Source organism: Desmodus rotundus, chromosome 8 (genome assembly GCF_022682495.2).
Source record: "Desmodus rotundus isolate HL8 chromosome 8, HLdesRot8A.1, whole genome shotgun sequence".
NCBI classification, from domain to species: domain Eukaryota; kingdom Metazoa; phylum Chordata; class Mammalia; order Chiroptera; family Phyllostomidae; genus Desmodus; species Desmodus rotundus.
The window spans coordinates 27,339,246-27,360,268 of record NC_071394.1 but is presented as its reverse complement, the minus strand read 5'-3'; the positions used below and the strand labels follow the sequence as shown (position 1 = coordinate 27,360,268).

At 39.3% G+C, this 21,023-nt stretch overlaps 1 protein-coding gene across 4 annotated transcripts in view; it reads left to right on the top strand.

Annotated features, from left to right (window-relative positions):
- The window catches only part of VPS13B (vacuolar protein sorting 13 homolog B), a 669,566-nt gene that overhangs the window by 580,613 nt on the left and 67,930 nt on the right, over positions 1-21,023 (top strand). For all 4 annotated transcript variants that reach the window (XM_024572260.3, XM_024572257.3, XM_045181664.2 and 1 more), the window contains 2 exons: positions 989-1,150; positions 19,448-19,603. In XM_024572260.3, coding sequence (XP_024428028.2) covers positions 989-1,150; positions 19,448-19,603 — 318 coding nt within the window. The remainder of the gene's footprint in view (positions 1-988; positions 1,151-19,447; positions 19,604-21,023) is intronic.

Sequence of the window (21,023 nt, the reverse complement as noted above, 5' to 3'; positions counted from 1 at the left end):
TAGAGGCTAACTGGAGAAGCACAGTACCTCCCATTGTCTGCGAATTAATTGGCTAATTTAGACTTTTTTCTTTTCATTCTCAAGGTAATCGTGTATTTAGCTATTCTTTTAATTTACCGAAAGTATATTTATTGTTTATGAAGCCATAACCTCACCAGATTGATAAAAGAGTAAGAATGGAAATTCTCTCACTTTGCCAATGTTCTGATATAACAGCAACCAGTGGAGACACCATCAAGTTGGAAAGGAGGTATCAGCACTGGACCATATTACTGATTTGTTGAGCCTTAGTAGGTTCGTGGAAGATCTTAGCCGATTGAAGAATATTAGCTGAAACAAACCAACACCTGCTTTTCAGCTAACATTGTTTCTCTTGAAAACTGCAACTTGGCTTACCCTGACTCTGGAGTAAGTCTGTTTTGTGTGTTCAGCCTCTTAACAATAGAGGGAAAGTCGTGGTTTTATTTACATCTCTCCCTGAGCCACATTTACACACACACACATACTCCCTCCCCCTTAAGGGATCTGGGGATGTATTACCTAAAAGATCCTTACTTTCTGTTAGGGTACAAACTGTGGCTTTGTAATTGGTCTTGATTGTCGAGTTTGGAAGGCCAGGAACATGGTAATTCTAGCCTCCAGTACTCTGCTCGAAAACGTGCACTACCCAGTACAGCATTCTTGGTAGGATGTTAATTCAGTTTAAAATGTTAAAAGTTTCACGGGTCTCATTGTTCTTTTACTCTTCTGCGTCTATGATTTATTTTGCAGAAGTATAAATCAAAACATATTTTTGGAACATTTAAGATCTCTTTAAGGTATTTTTTTTGTGCTTACCCTGGAAGTATAGAATACTTTGTATACAAGAGCTAATGACAGCAGATCTTTTAGTGTTTCTGTGTTGTAACAATCGCCACTGGGCAGACAGCTGCCAAACATCTTGCAATTAATCTGATGCACGTTGGCTTTCGTATTCTTTTCCTTTCAGAACGAGTGCCCGGAGGTAGAGGAGTTGGTCTTCAGCCATTTCGTGATCTGTAATGACACACAGGAGACACTGCGGTTTGGCCAGGTGGACACTGATGAGAATGTTCTGCTGGCGAGTCTCCACCGTCACCAGTACAGCTGGCGCTCTCACAGATCCCCACAGGTACTTGAGAAACAGCCTTACAAACACGTCAGTGGCCAGGATTGGGGATTCATTTATTCTGCATTTGTGTGTCTGTGTCCAGTTACTCCCCTCTTTAAGTCCCCCCAGGAAGCACACAGTGTAGCTACATCTGATGGAGACACAGAGATGTTGACAGAGGGGCCCAGTGCCCATGCCGCTCGTGCAGAGGAGCAGCCTCCTGTTCGTAGGGCTGCTGCAGAGGCCTCACGGAGTGGTCGCGAGGTTGAACTCTAGAGCCCCGCACATGGGTTTGCATCCTGAGTCTGCGTCGCCTCGCTTTACTTTCCACCCTTCAGCTTCCTCATATGTAAAACAGGGATAGTAACAGTACCTATCTCATAGGGTTGTGAGGACTGAATAAATACGTATAAGGCACTGGAACAGTGCTTGCCAAGCTGTAAGCATTATGTGTTGGGTATTTTTATTCATTTGTTTATTCAGATTTTTACCATGTGCCAAGCAACTGCTAGGCGCTGGGAATTCAAAGACAGTCCTTGCCCTCCGAGGGACAGCTCACGATCTGTGACGGAGTGAGCACGATGACAAAGTGCGTCCAAGGGAGCACTGAGAGAAGACATACCAAAGGGTGTCTCTTTCCAAGTAGTATAATCCCATTTTTCCTGTCACATTGGGGGGAATAATCAGAGGATATGCCCCACAGGGGTAATATGGGGATGGATTAAATACAAAGATGTGGTCTTAAATGAACAAAAGAAATCCTAGGAAGAACTCTCAAGAATAATGTATTTCTAAAACTCTGTGTAATAAGGAAACTACTGTCTGCTTGTGATTAAAGAAAGTCATTAAATTATAGAACAAGTTTTCCCATCTGGGGGAAGCTTCTAGAGACCGGCTTCAGAATATACTGCACCCTCAGGCTCCCAATTGTTTTTGTTGTTGTTTTCCTGGTAGCTAGATTCTGATTTCTTCCTTGTTTTTCATTATATAGCCCCACACTATTGGTATAAAATGTGGAAAAGTAGATACAGCACAATTCTTACTTAAGGTATTATTTATCTAATTCTAGTTAATTAGACAGGGCGTTAAAACTACAGAAATTCTTTTTAGTACAAGTTCTTACAAATATTTTTCATATGTTATAATATCGCACTCACAATCTTAGAAGTGACATGCTCTTATTTTCCATTTTTCTCTTGAGAAATTTCCATGTTAGTTTATTTTTATTTTTATTTATTTATTTATTTTATAGAGACAAACAGACAGACATCAATTTGTTGTTCCACTTATTTAGGCATTTATTGATTGATTCTTGCATCTGTCCTGACCAGAGATTGAACCTACAACCTTGGAATATTGGGACAATCCTCTAACCAACTGAGCTACCCAGACAGAGCCAAGAGTTTTTAAGTCATTTGGTTGTTTGCCTCTTGTAACATTCTTAAAGAGTGTTTGTTTGTTTCAGAATTAAGTGTTTTTGTTACTTTGTTTATTAATTGCAAAAGTGAGAATATACAGGTATAGAGACCAAATTAAAAAATGACCACCTATAATTCCAACCACCCAGTGACAACCCAGACTAATAACTTGTTGTATAACCTCTTAGATTTTTGAAAGGTTTCTATGGTAACTGCATTCCCAGCAGTGAACTGGCAGTGGCAGGAAAGAGCCCTCTGAGAAGCCTCAGTGTGGGTTATCATACACTGACTGTACCTGTAGCCTCTGCCGCCGTTCACACACAAGCTGCAGACTTCAGCCAACAGAAGGGCCAGCAGAGGACACTCCCTTGCCCTCACGGCCATTTAAGTTGTGACTACCATAGCCCTGAATGACCCTCAAGATCCCCTGGACACTGGCGCCAGCACGGGAAGGGTGATCATAAGAACAGCTGGTTTGAGGGTTGGGGGAAAGTAGGCTTCACGTTATGCACAAACAGTTTCTGGGTGGGAAAGGGCTCGGCAGGAATAAAATGGACAACCTGCCACGATTGCGCCTTTCACATTAACACTCTTGCACTTTTTCAAGGTCTTTTTATATCTATTACTAGTTTTGTTTCCACAATATCCCTGTGTGGTTTGTATTATTTGTTAGGCGTATTTTTTAAACAAGGAGACAAGTAGAAATATTAAGCTAAGATAGTGGTAGAGTTGGCATCCCCTATGTTTAGATTCTCAGTATAGTGTTATTTTCAAAACATCATCAAACTCCCAGGTTTTGGCAGTGTGATTTGCCTCTTAGTCTATCCAAGCTGTGAGGCTTTAAGAGACAGGGCTTTGAAATCACCAGTATAATACTCCATATTTGAAGCTAGATAATTGGATTGTTAGTTCAAGTATGAACCCTTACAAAGCTTTAACCAAAGTACCAAAAACAGTAAGAACTGTTAATAACAAACTGGAGACAAAAGACAGGTGTCTATAAAACTTTTTTTCTTTTTAATTTGTAACTGCATCCTCTGGTTACAGATTTTCAGATGAGCTGTGTTCATTATAATCTCAGGGTAAACTTAGATCAAATTTGTTTAAAAAAAAAAAAAAAAAAAAAGGTGTCTCTTTACTACAGCTACATATGCTGAAGGAATTAGGACCGTCCGAAGCCAGAGGTCTTAATGGGCTCAAGGGGCCTTCATGGAATTCCTTATATCCATAATCACAAATTCTGCTGTGTTCTAATGAGAGGTTACATCTGAAGATCAGAAAAACTAACCACATAGCTTCAAACTGCACCTGGAGGTAGTCATAGATCCACAAGTGAGCAAACCTTACCCTTTGCCAGACTCCAAGTCACATCCTGCATTGCCCAGCAGGCTTGGTTTTTGGAACATTTGTGTCTGCGTGTTTATGCTACCTTGGGTGTTAGTCAATTCATAGTCTCAGGGAGGATTTCTAAAGTTCACAGGACGTAACTCCACTAAACAATGCAGCTTAGATTGCAGAGATCAAGAAAGTGGCAATGACACCTGGAAAGGTTTCAAAGAGGTCAGCATATCTTAGAACCACACAAGAGGTTGCTAACAACAGTAAGTCCCAACGGGTTGAGAAGAAACATGGACACAACCAATTCCAGAAATCCAGTGCTGAAAAACCTTTCAGAAATGAAAAGTTACAAACTCCCCTTATAGTTTCTAACACATGCTCTGAGGCAGAATCACTTAAAATGCTGGAGAGCCTGCAACAGTTGCTTGCCTAAATAAACAAAGGAAGAACAAACTATTTCCTAGGGAGTAATTGAACATGCTCAGCTGCACAGTCATATGTGCCACCACAGAGGCCCGTAAATACCCCATTCAGTAGGCTTCAGATCAGCTCGTACGAGAACAATAACCAGCAAGGGATTGCTCCTCAGAAAAGCGCTTCACATTATATACAGTTGAATCTAAGGACTGGAAGTGTGAGTTTATGGAAACTTTCCCCAGAATGTGGGCAGTATGCGCAGCTCAGAGTCAAGGGAAGCTTTGTTTAATTTAGCCAAACTGAATGTAGTGATACTTCCATCGATTAGTAGGATTTGTGTCTAGTCTGTTCAAGTTAGTGTCCTTTTCTAAGAGCAGACTGCTTAGAATAGGTGTGCCTTTACCTTGTGTATAAAGAACTATATTTGCTTTTACCCCTCTGACACGTGCAATGCCCTTTTTTAGAATTGCAGAGTTCCAGTTCTCAGTGACTTAATCTTAGTAATAGAAACATCAAGCTCTAGATAGAGGTAAAGAAAATAATAAAATATTGGGAGAGGGTATGGGGGCAATAAATGGTGATGGAAAAAAATAAAAATTAATTTAAAAAAAAGAAGAAAATATTAAAATATTGCTCCAGAATGGATACAATGGAAAGTTTCATAAGGCCATGAAAAATGGCAGATAAATACTAAAAAAGCAAAATATAACAAGGTAAGAATTAGTTTTGAAGCGCAGCAGAGCATTTGGGAAGCATACGTTAAAGTAATCGGATTTAGTGAAGAAAATACAAATCATACGTGACTTGAAGGCGGAAGTGGGCAGATGTTTTCCGTGTAGCTTTCAGGGCCTTACAGTCTGTGTTGCCGCTACTCGGCTCTGCACACAGCAGCCATAACGACTGAGCATGGTAGGTTCCGATAAAACTTTATTTACAGACAATAAAATTTGAACTTCAGTAATTTTTACCCATCACGAAATATTCTTTTGATTTTTTTTCAAGCACTTAAAAATGTGAAAGCCATGTTTGGCACACAGGCTGTACACAAATAAGCGGAGCCCCGAATTTGGCCCACACGCCGCAGTTTGCCTACCCCTGCTCTACCCCTGTCAGCTGACAAAATTCAATAGACTAGAGGTTTGGTATTAAATTGTTTTCACTCTGATCTAAGTGGTATTCCTGCCACTTGAAAACTTGGTCAGATGTTTCAGAAACTAAGAAATGCCCAGTAATAGTTTATATCTAACACGTATAATCAACTTCTACTCACCACAGAACAATAAAATATTTTTATTGTACTCAGGGCCTGTATAGACAAAAAGTTCAAACAAAAAAGTTCTTTTTTTTTATGTAAAAATATTTACAAGTGAGATCTGATCATTCTTCTCTTATCTGAAGGGAAAGTAACTGAGTTTGAGTATTATCGACCTATCCTATGGTAATTAAAGCCAGCAATTTCATTAACTAGATTATAACTCTTCTTCAGTTACCCCACTCTTTCTCTATTCACTTCTGTACGCATGTGTACTCATATATCTGGAGAAAGACATTCCTTATTGCCACAGTCACAATTTAGAAAATTTAAAAGTAGATTAGGAAGGGAAGGAAATATTCTGTGTTGGCAAACCTGTTCAGGCCAATAAGTTTTTTCAAGTGTTTACCTCTTCAATTATACTGCACATAGCATGCATGTTAAAGTTTAGAAAAATCAAATGAGAAGACATTCTCACACACTGCAGGTGAAATGGAATTAATACTTCCTCTCTAGAAAGCAGTGTGATAAGAAGCGTCAGAGCTATTAAAATGATCATAGCCTACTCTCAAGAAATAATTCAAAGATTTATACATAAAAATTTCAGGGCGGGGGTGGGGGGTGGGGGCGGGGACAGTGGATAGAGGGGATTACAGGAACTACTATAAAGGACACATGGACAAAACCAAGGGGGAGGGTGGAGAGGGGGGAGGGAGGTGGGTTCAGCTGGGGTGGGGTGGAGAGATGGGGAGAAAAGGCATACAACTGTAATTGAATAACAATAAAAAAAAAATTATCACAATTTAATTTATAGTATCAAAAAATTAAAAACAAAAATTTCACTTTTAAGGAAAGTTAAATAAAATCTGGTATATCTATAATTAGTATGGAACCACTAAAATTTTACATAGAAAGAGAAAGCATACCATATTTATATCAGTCAGAAAAGCAGAATAAAAGTTGTATGTTTACAGTATGATCTTAACAATATAAGAACAAAGGCATAGAAAAATACTGGAAGGAGATAAGTGAAAATGTTACCAGTGGTTGCCTCTGAGTGGTGCATTAAGGTGATATTTTTCCACTTTATTACATTTTTATATACTTGTCAACTTTTTAAAATAAAGGGTATAAATTACCAACTCAGAGGTTAAACTAATCATCCTGAAAAAAATTATATGCAGACTAAAAGCCAGTGGCAAGTCTGATGACATATTAAGAGTGGTTCTCTTTATCTCTTCTCATGTGAACTATTACAATAGTTTTCCTCAGTTACTCTCTCGGTTAGAGCTTTGCCCCAGTCCAGTGTATCTTTTCTCTGTATTTTTAAAAGGAAGTTTTAATCCTCACCCGAGAATATGTTTATTGGTTTTAGAGAGAGAGGAAGGGAGAGAGAAATGTCAGTGTGAGCTCAAAGGAATAGTACAGCCTAGAGGTAGAAACTGGCCAATGACCAGTGCCTGTGCAGCTGTGGGTAGACACCAGCAAGCCCAGGGAAGAGGGCTGAGAGGGCTTTGTTAGTGTTCTCGTACTGTGGAACACTGCACCGTGGTGGTGCGGGCACAGGATAACTGCTGTGGACACTCCCATTCATAAAAGGAGAAGCGGGGACACATGGAGGAGCAGAAATTCTGAAATCCAGCCAGACTGAGGTTGGAAGTTTCTTGGTTAGTAATCGTTCATATTTCTGCTTGGAAGTAATTGTCCATGGCTCATGGCTTCAGACTCTTGGTTCAAGCCTCTGACTCATCCATCCTTTTCCATAAAAAGTATCCTTTGTTCACATGTCATTGTTTTCTCAGCCTTGTTTCTGTCCCTAGGATTTTAAGATCCAAAAGCCTCTTTAGATTTTGTACTGTCATTGTCTCTTTCAGTCTAAATAGGCAGAGGTTGATAATACACAGATTGAGGAAGAATGATTAGTGGCATGAGGTGTTAAAATGGAAGCAGAGGAAGAAATACAGGGCACAGAAGGACTGACCCCGGATGGGAAGAGCTTTATACCATATATTTGTTGCTGCTTAACAAACCACCCCAAAACTTAGTGGCTTAAAACAAATATTAGTTCGCGAGTCTGTTGGTCAGAAATCTAGGGCACTCAGGAAGTTTGTCTGCTGGTCCCAGCTGGGCTCAGTCATGAGGCTGTGGTCAGCTGGGGCTGGGTGGGTGGTCCAAGACAGCTTCACCTAGGTACTTGGTAGTTGACAGCCCGTTGGCCCAGGTACTCTTGGTTCTCTTGCATTTGACCACTTCAGCAGGCTAGCCCGGCCAGGAGAGCCAGGGCAGAGACTTCAAGCCCATGGAGCCTAAGCTCGGAACCACACAGCCTCACTTCTGCCCCATTCTAGGCAGCAGAGCGGGCCTGGAGGTTAAGCCAGAGCCAAAGGATAAGGAACTAATTGTACCTTTTCACAAGGGTTGCAAGAGAATTGGTCGCCGTTTACAACCTACCACAAAGGCCTCCTGCTTTGAGACAGGAGAGAGAGAATGAGGATTAGTGTGAATGTCGGTGAGGTTGTAGTGGGTTTTGCTGAAAGATAAAAGACAAAGAGTAGGAGGCTTTAAAAAGTGACTTTCCACAATATCTAATCCTGTATCTTGCTTATAATTAAGCATTCAATAAAACTTCACTGAATATGTAAATATTGAGATTTCTCATAACATTTCTGGCATTTCTCACAAACATAGACTAAAAAGCTTAATTACATGACCAGTATGAAAATTATAAACGGTATTTTTTTTTTGCATCATGTTGGATGTTTTTGTGTATACTATACAGGCATACAAAAAGAGGTCCTCTGATCTCAAAGTGTGTGCTTCAGGATGCTGTTGGTGCCGCTGGACTCTTAGCTAAGAGTGGCTCCTGGTCACCCCGCACCATCCCTCCGGCCTCCCGATGACCTGCAACGTGAACTGTGATAACACGGGACAGGGCTGCAGGAGGGGTTAGCAGTATACTTCAAATGAGACCAACTTTCAGGTCCACATGCGTGTCCAACTCTTCCCTCTTGTGTTTAACTGTGAAAAACTCTTTTTTAAAAAAAGGTTATTTAATTTATCGATTTTTAGGGAGAAAGAGGAAAAAAACATAGATTTATGCATCTATTGGTTGATTCTTGTATGTGCCCTGACCAGGCATTGAACCCACACCCTTGGTGACCCTCAGGATGACCCTCTAATCACCTGAACTACCAGGCTAGGGCAAAAAATTCTTATTTATTATAAATTGGAAGTGAATCATACAGTTACCAAATACTGAAATTTTTAAGAAAACGTCATTTCAAGTTAAATTTGCCATATATTGTCTCTTTCTCTTGTCATGGAAATAGATTTCCAGAACCCTGCCACCTCGCCCCTGCGGTGGTCGGGGCGCAGCGGTCAGCAGCCAGCGGCTCTGTTCAGGGAGGGGCGCTGTATGCCTTCGCTCCCCAGTGGCAGTAACAAGCTCCTCATTGTTACTGACATTCATGTAGCTAAAATCAACAGTGAGCTAAACACTTCTTGGGACCTTCTGGCAAGAATTTTAACCCAAAATGTTCTGTAAATACTGACTCCATTTGATTACCCAAGACCTACTGTCCGTTGACCATCAACTGCCTTTTTATTTCCGTTTTAGGCAGTAACGAAACAGCAACATAGTACGCTGTAGACTCAGTTCCTTCACCTTTCCCTCTCAAAATATTTTTAGTTTCATAAGCGAGTCCAGGAAACTTACATTCTCTGAGGAAGCTTGCAATGCCTTATGAAGTCACCAGTAAAAGTAAATGGACCCTAATAGTTTGGGTCATTAAGTATCTAGTGGATAGAGCATATTTGGAATTGCATCATTATCTGTTGGGAAATACATTTATTTAAATGAGAAACCGAGGTATGGGACTGAGGTAGTTTTTCCTGTATGTTTCAAAGTTTCTTTGTAAAAATGTGTCTGCAATATGACCTCATTAAGACTTGTAAATCTGTCACAAGAAATGGCAAAGATAGGATTGTGACAGGGCACTTTATCCAGCCCCAGGCCTGACTTCTAGAGTGTTCTACAAGCTTGCATGAAAGGGAATGACTGGGGGTTGTTTCAGCTGTGAAGCACCCGGAGGAGTGACTGCCGGTGCTGCTAATGGTCTCGCTGTCCCCCACTGGCAATAAATTTTAGATATTGAAGTAGAGCTTTGGGGAAAAGTGTACTGAAGATTCCTTAAGCTTTTTACAAGACACTCAAAGGCTTTTCACAAGCCAGTGCTCTGCTAATGTGAATTCTTGATGTCTAAACATAAAGGTCCTTCATGAAACTGATTTTAAATGTGAATTTTAATACACAGTGCTTGGAGAAAGGGAGTGCAGCTGGACCATTAAAGCATGGTATTTTGCCATTTTTAAGTAATGGGAAACACTGATCAAGAATGTTAGAAAGATTTCAGCATACATAATGTGATTGTCTTTAATCATAACCTATTACCACCACAAGTCTGTGTAATAAAGCATTAACCCTGTTAAAGACAATGGCATACCTATTATACTGTGGCACGTTTTGATTATTTCCATGCTGAACAGGATGTGGAAGAGCTTATTATCTAAAGGTCAGAATAATGCCCAAGACATGGCCAAGCCCAGCGAGTGTCAGATGCGTGGAATGTTGGATGACTTCATAGTTATGAAATTATTTCATTTCTCATGATAATTCCTGACTTGCCAAAGTTAGTGAATTTTAAGAACTCTGAGAACAGATTTTAAGATAAATGTGAAATAATCCATACTTTTGGAGTCCGGGACTTCCCTTCAGGCGTTAGTTCCCATTTGACTTGCTTGACTTACACTTGGGGATAAAATGAGTTAGGACAAGGTCTTCGACACCACATTCCCTTACTGGGAAAGAAAACCAGCTTGCACAACTCTGGCTGGCTCGCGTTTCTTGTTGTACAGACACTAAGAAGCAGCGGTTGCCATGAAATACTTTATTTAACCTTTATAAAAATGTTTTTTTAGTATGGCAAGGCAGTTTAGTTAAGTGAAAATAAATAACTAAAAATTTTGGATTTCTTTTATATCCATCTGTTGATTTCTTTTTGTGCTAAATAAAATTTAGGGATAACAATGAACATTGTCTAAATTGCCATGATAACTAAAAATAAAGATTGCACGGCACTACTTGATCTTTTCTTAGGACACGTGTTGGCATGTCTTCTAATTTACATTAAATTAAATTTTGCTGAATGATCAATGTTACATTTGAGAGATATTTAAAAGAAAGTTTTTGTTTCAGCTTTGGCCGGGTGCTGTCTCTATTGTTTCTATTTGTATTTAGTCAAAATTGATTTTCAGATAAAACCTGACAGCTGGGCTCACAAATTCATAATACGCACCCAAATCTGAATGACTAGCAAGCGACATCTCCGGCTCATTATCTTACTGGCTTCCGTTTCTCAGCTCACCTAAATTATCCTTTATTATTTCCGTCTAACATCCTCTCATCCCTGCCACTGAAGAGCTGGTCCAACCGAGAGCATAACACCCATTGGCTGTCATTCTGTCGAGAAAGTGGGTCTGTCAGTGCATCTCAATTAAGCAATCAAAGTTTTTATTCATCTTTTTATTTAAAAGGAAAATGTGAATTATGTCATTTTATAGATGCACACACCATCCCTTTCTGTCCACACACATACACAAATCTGATTTCCCTGAATTTTCACTTCTCAGCCCTTTGTAGTGGTCCCAAGGGTGGACACTCTCAAAGACTGCCGCACAGTTCTGGACAGAAGGGAGCTCTGAGTGTCACAGTTCACATTTTTCCACTCGCATGTCACTTGAATATAGGGAAGCCCACAGCCTCTTGAGACATGAAAACAATAGATGTGTAAGGTGAAATGATTTCTTTGAAATAGCCTGTCTATCATTTCACACTTTTTTACTGTATATATTTATATCTAATTTCATGATTGATAAGTTCCAAAAAACTTACACATAAAATTCTATATTTTAATACATAAATTGGCTCATTAAAACTTTTTGCAAAAAATCCTTTTCATGTAAAATATTATTTCCTAATTTGAATAGTTTAGATTTAGATTTTTAGCAAAGAATATCCATTAAGCATCCCATTGTTTTATAGATAACATATAAATCAAAAGTATAGTTGCTGTTCACCCTACTCTTGCTTCTTTTTAAATTTATTTTTCTCTAAGTATGTAAATTCCAGCCAGAGAGAACAGACTAATGCCTGAACAGTGAAAAATGGATTTCTATTTATAATCATTTATGGAAAACAAATACTTATTTTGAAAAAGGTTCTCTGACTTGGTTATAGATATATTAAACATCAGTTGAGCTTTAATGTTTGCTAGAAGTGTGTGACATTTGACATTCTCTTCACCCACAGAAATTCAGATGATTTACGTAAACTGTACAATGAGATGGCACGTGCACTGTGTTAAAGCTAGGAAGACGTGAACAGCATTATTTCTTCTTTATATTAATCATGTATATGTTGTCTTTCTTTCATACCTCTCACGCTTTCCCTTACATTTCATCTGTTTGTCTTTTTGCCCTGAATAACTGTAAAGGTTTTCAACTTTTTTTTCTTAGTAGTCGTCCACGCTTGCTCCACTTCCATCAGTGTGCAGTCGATCGTTACTCTGCAGATGCGGTTTTAGTTTCCTTGCATCATTCCTCATCTAATTCTTCTCTATATCCTAACATGGTTTGGTTTTTTTTTTTTTAAACCCAGGCTATTTTCCATTTATACCAGACTGTTCTCTCCTCTCAGTAGTTTTCTACATGTTTATAGAAATCATATAATTTTGTATACTTTGGAGAAACCCAGAAACTTTCCTGGTGTTTTTTTCCCTGAATTCTGCAACAGGGTACTTACATTAACTAGTCTCTTCTTTACTTTTTTTTTGGGGGGGGGATATTCTCTTTTCTTTGCTTTGCAGTATTTTTTCATAGGTCTCCGGCTTCTTTACATTTCCCTTTTGCTGTTTATTAATGATTCCATTACATGAATAACCCTTGGTTATACTGTACCAGTTGAGGAATGGTGAGATTTTATTCTCATGCCTCCAGCTGCAGGGCAGGATGATAAAGTCAATTCCCATGACACTTCCCATTTTCTAGCTGGCATTTCCCAATATTTGTCAACTCTGTAGAGGCGAAAGCTTCTCCCACATTCTTTCATGCTTCTCTGATACCCTGAATTGTCAAAATTCCTGAAAAACTAGTTTCCTTCATTCACAGCTGCTGTTTTCGTTGTGTGTTTTTCCTGACTCTTCATCTTGTGACCACCACTTAAATACAAAATGGAATGGGGCACTGATGGGTGCTGCTAGAGTCCGTTGTTTCCTGGGAGTTGCTGTCTTTCAATAGACATAGGCCAGGGAAGGAGTGAAGAGCCCCCAGCTGACAGTTACTTTGTTTCGGTGTCTTTCAGGCTTCAATCAAGGAGTTTGTAGGGAAAGAGCCACTCCAAGTGAGGCTGTTGCCTGCTTTTGTTTATCAGAAGTAACCGCCTGGTATATCTTTTGCTCTATTCCAATGTGCCTTTTTTCCTGTTATTTATCGGGATAACTAAAATGTGCCTCTGGGCAATCTTTTGACTTCCCCAAGCAGAATAACCTGTGGAGTCCTACAACACTTTTTGCCTTCCCCTCATAAAATTTCACAGTATAATTTTTCTTGTTAAATATCTGTTTCTCCCAGTACATTGTGAGAATTTCCAGTGCAAGTGATGTGCCTCATTCATCTCCACATTCACCATGTGTAGTTAATACTGTTAGTTGGCTTATGGCAAACATGTAATAGATATAGATCCTAAAAGATTTTTGCTAAACTGGAAAACAAACTATTGCCCTAGGGTAGAAACTCAAACAATCCCATTAAACTTCTCCAAGAACCATGTAAATAAGTAATATAGCAAGGCGGGCCCCGTGTGAGCGGCTTTGGAGGCTCCAGAGATGCACTGAGGAGCAGTGTCACCCTCTTGGCAAAGTGCCAGCGGGACAGGAAAGCGGTGACACCCACTGGCCATATGGGCAGGCTGCACACAGGGGCTGAGTTTTTAAAATAGAAATACATCTTTTTACTGGAAGTACAGGCTCTGTGTGCTTCCTATTAGATAGTTTTCAGTTTAATAACATTATTTTTATCTGATTGCAAAATAATACATATTTATACTATGAAATTTGGAAATTACATAAAAGCACACACAAAAGAAAGGAAATTTAAAACACGTAACCCCAACACAAGATAACGCTGTTAACATTCTGGCGTAATTCTAGCCCTCTTCTGTCCCAAGAGTGGGCACATATACTCGGTGTTCATTTTACAGAAGTGGGATGCGTGCAGCGCGTGCCTCTTGTCATGTGCTCTTTTCAGTTAACCTGTTGGTGACTAATATTAACATTTTTTATGCTCTGATTTTTTTTTTCAGCGGCTTGAGAGGAGTCTGCAGTAGAAGCACGGTTAGGAATAGAGGCTCAGAGCAGGCTCATGCCTCACCCTCCCCAACACTGAGGCCTGGGCAGGTCACTCAACCTTTCTGTCTCACCGTTTGTTTTTTCATTTGTAAGGTTAAACAAAAGCATCTACCATATAAGACTGACTTAAGAAATAAACAAGAAAATATATTAAAAGCATCTAGTACTTGGCACATAGTGTGTGTCTAATAAATGATAGCTAATATTGATTTTACTGTATTTGATTGTTTGCTATTAATGCCAGATTCTCATTATTAAAAGAGTGCTGGAGTAAACACACATCTAGTTGAATCTTTGCACCTATCCACAGTTACTATGTTAGGACAAATTCCCACATGGAATTGTTGAGTCAGTGAGAACCAGAAGCTAAGATTTGTGATGCAAAGATTGCTCTCTAGCTAGTTTTCATTCTAACCACCATTTGGTGAGTGTGCTGGGTTTCCCTCTTTTGTACGAGGCTGTTTTATGCTGATCGCACTGCGTTTGTGGCCTTTGTTGAATTCAGTCTTGAGGGAAAACGTGTGAGCACTCATTGTGTGAGAGAGCAGACCGCCTGACACACAACGGCAGCGAAGCCTCCATTGTATCTTCCCCTGAAAGACTGACCTGGAGAGCCCACTTTCTCCTTCTGCTTTCCCTTCCAAACTGCAGTGGATCAGAACAGCCCAAGTTGTCTGCTAGAAAGTAATCCAGTTTGATTTATTTTCACTGTACCATTCTTTTAGGTGTGAGGTTCTGTTCTGTAAATGTAAAACAATATAAGGGTCCTCAGAGTGCCAGTGTTGAATCAGGGTGACACCCAACATTAGCCATTATCTCGAAATTTTTCTACCTAGTTCTTAGCATTATTTCCAGTACTCTAAATATCCTAAAAATCAGCTGCCTTGAAAAAGCAATAATGAGCAACATAATTCACTTCATTTTTACGTTAATTTGTTGGTGTGGCATACACCATCAGTTTCACTTACGCATTTCAAACAAGCAGTCTAACTTTTAACCTGGTGAACTTGATACGTAGCTTTCCAGATATTATTTTAGACAAAGAAATTTTAATATTTTAACTTAGTTTTCACTCGTGATGGCCATTAGTATATCATTTGGGGTCTACTTTATGCTTTAATCTAAATATTGCAGCTTCTGAGCAATGGATCAGAGGGGTTACCTTGATTTTTAGTTTAACCTAGGATGATTATCCATGTAAAGCATATCTCCTTTTAAAGGTCATTCCAAGTAGGAGTCTTTTCTGAATACTTTTATGTGATACTCACATTGTGACATTATTTTATACACAAATATCACCACTAAAATGTTTGAACATCTATTTTGGGTTATTATTTCCTAATTCATTTATTCAATACAGTATACTAAGCTTTTGGTACATAGCAATAAGTTTCAAAGTTTAAAAAATAAATATGGTAATAATAATAAATTTTAATATATATTAAAATTAAGTACATATTTATATAATAAATATATTGAAATATACACATATTCAGTAGTTCATTTTTCCTGTATTACATGTTAATTTTTTTAGAACTTCTAAAATTTCTACAACTAATACAGTGGATGGGGAGGATTTTTGAAGTTCTTTAGATTTTCAGTTTCTTTTTAGAATATTACATATTGCTATATAATAATTATTATAGAATGTAAAAAAGTGCAAATGATTCTGAAGACAAATTTTTAACTTGTAATTATTAAAAATAAATAATGAGATAAAGGTCACAGAAAATATGTAGTTCATTCATTTATAGTTAAGATACAATTTTTAAGTTCTTTTTAATTACCCTCTTTCTCTTTCTTTTCCTTGGTACACCCTGTTTTCCTAGACCCTGTAGATTTTGTCTCGTTTTGCTTCCCTCTGTATCTGCCAGTACAGGAGCTCTCCCTGTGGGCATGGCTGTGGGTGGCCCTGCGAGCTGGCCCCCAGTCCCCTGGTCAGTAATTCAGTTTTAAGTTTTATTTTGTATTGAAAAAAAATGACTGGAAAGCTGTATATACACCCATTTGAGGTCTTCAGTGGAAAAACTACAAATCTAGCCTCTTTGCCAGCACAGCATTGGGGGCAGGGTGGAGAGAGGGGGCAAGGGGCCTGCTGGAAAAAATGAAAACGGAGAACCTCGGGACCTTCCAATGAGTGTGGTCACTATACAACCTGCCTTATTGCTTAGTTTCAGTTTCCAGTGAATAGTTCAAACAGGAGTAGTTCCTATTCGATTTTTTCTCCCAATGGAAAATACTAGAGACTAGCTAAATAGGCCAAAGAGAATGAAATGCCTGAATAGAAAAGATGGTAGGGGGAAGTGAGTCAGTAAGAGAAATTTAATAAAAAAGAGGGGAAAGGAAATTTCCAAATTGATAAGAAAACATAAGAATACCTTGGGCTCCAGGCAAAAAAGAGAGTGATTTTTTGCTAAGACCCCCACTTTCTCTCTTCCCTGTTTCTGGCCCCCATTGCCTCTTATCCCGACTATCACAGTTGCCCTCCTGCCTCCACCCTCCACTCGTGTGACTGGTTCAGTGCGTTGCTCACCTCCACCGAAGGCTTCAGTGGCTACCCACTCAACTCCTGAAAAAAGCACCAATTCCTTAACATGGTAAATTAGTGCTGGCCACAGTCTGGGTCTGTCTGACCTGACTCCCACTCCTTTTTTCACGCTCCCTTTCCTCCAGCCACTCGAAGCTACCAACTTTCCCCCACGTACGCCTTCTGACCGTTCCCCCCACACATGCCAGATGGTCCCTTTGGCCCAGAAGGGGATGCTCATCTGTGCTAGTTGAAATCTTCTAATCACACCAGCCTAGAAGCCCTCCCTTCTCTAGACTCCTGTATCATTTTGTGCCTCTCTAATGTCTCTTACTACTTACTAGTTATTTGCACATGCCTTACTTTCCCTATAAGGTCTGAAACTTCTTGAGCACTGCCCTCTTATTTCCTCCATAGTGCCTAGCATATTGCTTTCTTTATAGTACCTGGGTAACAGAAATGTATTGGATAAATGATAGCAGGAATTCCCATTAGGATCAAATAGTGTAACACACATTTCAAATTTTTATGCCTGATTCTATAGTTTCTTCTCACTTGATGTATGTGGCTATGTGCCTAGTGCCCAAAATCAGTTACACCGTAGGAAGGAAGACCAAAGAAAGCAGGCCCCCTGAATTCCTTTTTCTAGATTTCCTCTCTCAGGAATACAATTGCTGTCCTAGTAAGTTATGTACATCTAATTGCCAATGATATTTAGATGCTTTTTAACAGCAGACCAAACATTACAAATACTCTGCTGGTGAGGCATGTGGGGAGAAGTGTTGTGTTTTTCTCCTACTTAACTTTTCTGTGTGAACTAAATCCAAATGTATCTGAATTTTTGTAATTCAAAGAAAATATCCGTGCCAACGTTTTGGGAACAAATAGCTGCCAAGTGAAACCTGACAGCCTATTCCTCAGTGACATCCAGTCGTTAAGAGCTGTGTACGCAGAGTGAGCAGCTACCTAAAACTGAGCTCATGTGCAAATGTGAGCGCCGCTCAATTAAAACTATGTGGAGTTCATTAAAATTTCTTTAGAAGCTATGAAATTTTCAAAAAAAAATATATGGCTGAGCTTGACCTTATGTACCTCGCCTTATTTTTTTGTCATTTCCAGCTACTAGTCTCTCCAAAGAAAATACCTTTCTTGTTTCTTTAGCGCTCTGTGTGCTGGAGCTTCATTCCCCATTGCTGCTATAAAAACTGAAATGGGTCCAAACACCACTGTTTGTTTTTTTTTCTGTAGCTAATATTTAAACATCAAAGATACTTTGGTACTTTTATGTTAGAGTGTATATAAGGCCAAATTTTCCCTAAAGGTATTTGCTCTCCAGAATGCTTTTTGGTTTTTGTTTGGTTTGGTTTGGTTTTGGTTTTCGCCATTAGCCTTCTTTTTCTAGAAGTCATCTGAATGATAGGTAGCCTTTTGATGACTGACAGTTGTGTGGAGGAAGAACTGGAGTGGGGCCTTATTAGAAGGTTTTTTAAAAATATTTTATTAAGATACATAAAAACAACCAAAAAAAGCTCTCCCTCAATTCTCCACCAAAAATCATCCTGTGCCCTGGCCAGGTGGCTCGGTTAGTTGGAGCGTCATCCTATACCCGGAAGGTTGTGGGTCTGACCCCTGGTCGGGGTGCTTACCAGAGGCAACCAGTGGATGTTTCTCCCTTCCTCTCTCTCTTCCCCTCTTTCTCAAGTCAATATACATAATCCTGAGGTAAGGATTGTTTTTAAATTGTATTGTGATAACCAATAACCTTGGAAAACTTTTTAAGTACTTTATGAGGGCTCCTCCTAAAGCAAAAACTGAGAAATAATGATTTTATCAGGAGACTTTTATTGTTCAGCAATTCCTATGCAAATCCTTCATGTACTTATTTTAAGGACCAAGTATGATAGCTCTTACAGAATGTTTTCAAAGTTTTATTTATTCTGTTAATTGGGAAAATGTTTCATGCAATTAGCCTTTGGGTTAGATCTTTAAAAAATTTATATGTGATAGGAAAGAAAATACTAAGTTTATGTATCATGTAAATGTTTTTCCTAGAACATCAGTTTTATTTTCTTATACTTAATAATCATATAGAACATTATTTGTTCTCATATAAACATGTATCCTAAAGAAACAGTAATTATTATGTTTTGGAATACTTGCTCAGTTAACTGATTTTCTTAGTTGCATTTTGTGGGTAGGAGTGGAAATGGAAAATATTTGATGACCATGAAAAAAATCTAAATATTACCAAAAGTGGCAATGCTATATGAATAAATTTGAATCTGAATCAGGAGACTTAACTGGTACAAGTTACAATAAATACATATCAGGAAAAATAGAACAAAGACATTTTCTGTAAATTCAGAATGTTGAAGGTGTTTCTGATTTGATATATATGATCTCACAAGGAGAGCGTAGTAAACGGACCGTATCATCAAACTGCTAATTTGTTCTTTATCAAAATAAGAAAATAAAGAATGGCCATTTGGGTCAAAAATAATGTGACAAACCAAAAGTAGCTTTAATTACTGTCTAGCCATGAGAAGGAACAAACTATTGGCCAAGACCAAGGTTCTTTGTTCTCACATTTCAACCTTTTTTGTCCCCCAGATGAATGAAATGGTCTTTTCTCAAATGTTCAGTAGGCCTTTTGCCATTTGATAGGACAATGATTTTTAAGAAGGTTGAAAATGTGATCTGGAAAACCACATTGACTCTCTGTGGCGTATTTGCTATTCTTAGCCTGGTTGAATAAGCTGGAAGTGGATGAATAATGCAGGTTAGAAAGAAAACAGATGCTAAATATTACAAATCGGAAGGTTTTCCAGCACGGAGACGTTCATTTTAGGACGAGATTTTTGTTGGCACTTTTGGCATTATGACGGTTATTGTTTTTCCCTCCAGCTGCTACACATCTGCATAGAAGGCTGGGGCAATTGGCGTTGGTCAGAGCCCTTCAGTGTGGACCATGCCGGGACTTTCATTAGAACTATTCAGTACAAGGGTCGAACGGCTTCACTCATCATCAAGGTCCAGCAGCTCAGTGAAGTGCAAAAGCAGGTGAGCTCCTTTGTGTTCACAACCCAGACAGCCCGTAAGTGTTTGGTGTACTTAATGGAAGGGAAACTTAGAGAAAGAAAAGAACAACAAGAAGAATCACAGTGGTATGCCTGGTTATACCTACTACAGCCATGTACCTGAGCACTTAATAAGTGCTTGTTGATGATCCCAATGATGATGCGGTGGCTTCAGACCCCTTGTCCCAGTCTTTTACAAGAGCTGCTAACGAGCAGTAAAATTTACTGATTTTAGTTTCACCTCTTCTCCCTGTCACCACCTACCTTCTGGTGGAGGTGCTAATGAGCTGTGAAATGGCCAAAAGGCCTTTGTTGAGAAGGAAGAGAAGCAAAGGGTGCGGGGGACTCTGGGTGACCCAACAGCGGGTCACCAGGAGCTGGGTCTCATGCATGGAGGGATCCTCTGCAGGGAAGTGTTGTGATGCTCTCCCTCGGCAGAGTGGGCCTGGGTCTCCAGCAGGCCTTCCCTCCCTAGGAGTCAGTATTAACTGCAGTAAAAATTCACTGCAGTCTAACTCTTGGCATATAAAACCTCAGCTCTCAGCACATATTTTTACGTATTTTATAAAACTTCCTTTTGGCTGTTTTTGAAGTTCTAAGACTGCAAAGGGGAAAAAAGTATCTGACACTTTTTTTGTGTTCTTAAGATGTGAAAATGTGGTTTTTAAAAGATGTTTTTCAAGCACGGAGCATATGACAAGAGTAGAAAGAAAAAAAGGAAGTATTAAAATCTGAAAACTGGCTTCGCCGCACACATAATAACTGGATTTGTCATAAGAGTTTTAACATACACATCTGCATCTGGATTGTAAGAGCCCATCCAGAGCTTACGTGAACTGAGGACATGATAGAACAGCACTCAGTCCCTGGAAAAGGAAAAGGGGAGCCTTCCGTAGTGAGCAGCAGGGACTCTACTCCACTGCTCCATGCCAGGGCATAAGTAGGAAGCCACTGGTCAGGTGAGCAGGAGGGCCCACACCATGTATGTTCTTGGTCCGCACCTAATCAGGGAGCTGGACGGCATGTTCTCATTGTTGTGGGCAACGAAAGTGACCTGAGAACTATAACCAAGGAGTCTCAGAGAAGAAGCATGAAACAGTTTTCCCAATCAACTAATTGGCTACAATGGAATTGGGTAAGATGAAAGACACTGTGTATGTGACAAAATCTTTGCTCTTAAATTACAAAGTCTTATTAACCTAACAATGTGTGCAACTACTAGTGTGAAGTGAGTTCAGAGGTTTCACTAAGAGAGTATGACTTGAGCCAGGCTTTGGAAACCATGTAGGATTTGGATTAAGGGAAGGCATTTCAAGTAAACAGCGAGGGGACCAGCCTAACTAGTGTGAGCTTTGTGTTGGAAAGTCCTAAGAACAAGAAGTGTCACGGACTCCCATCTGCCC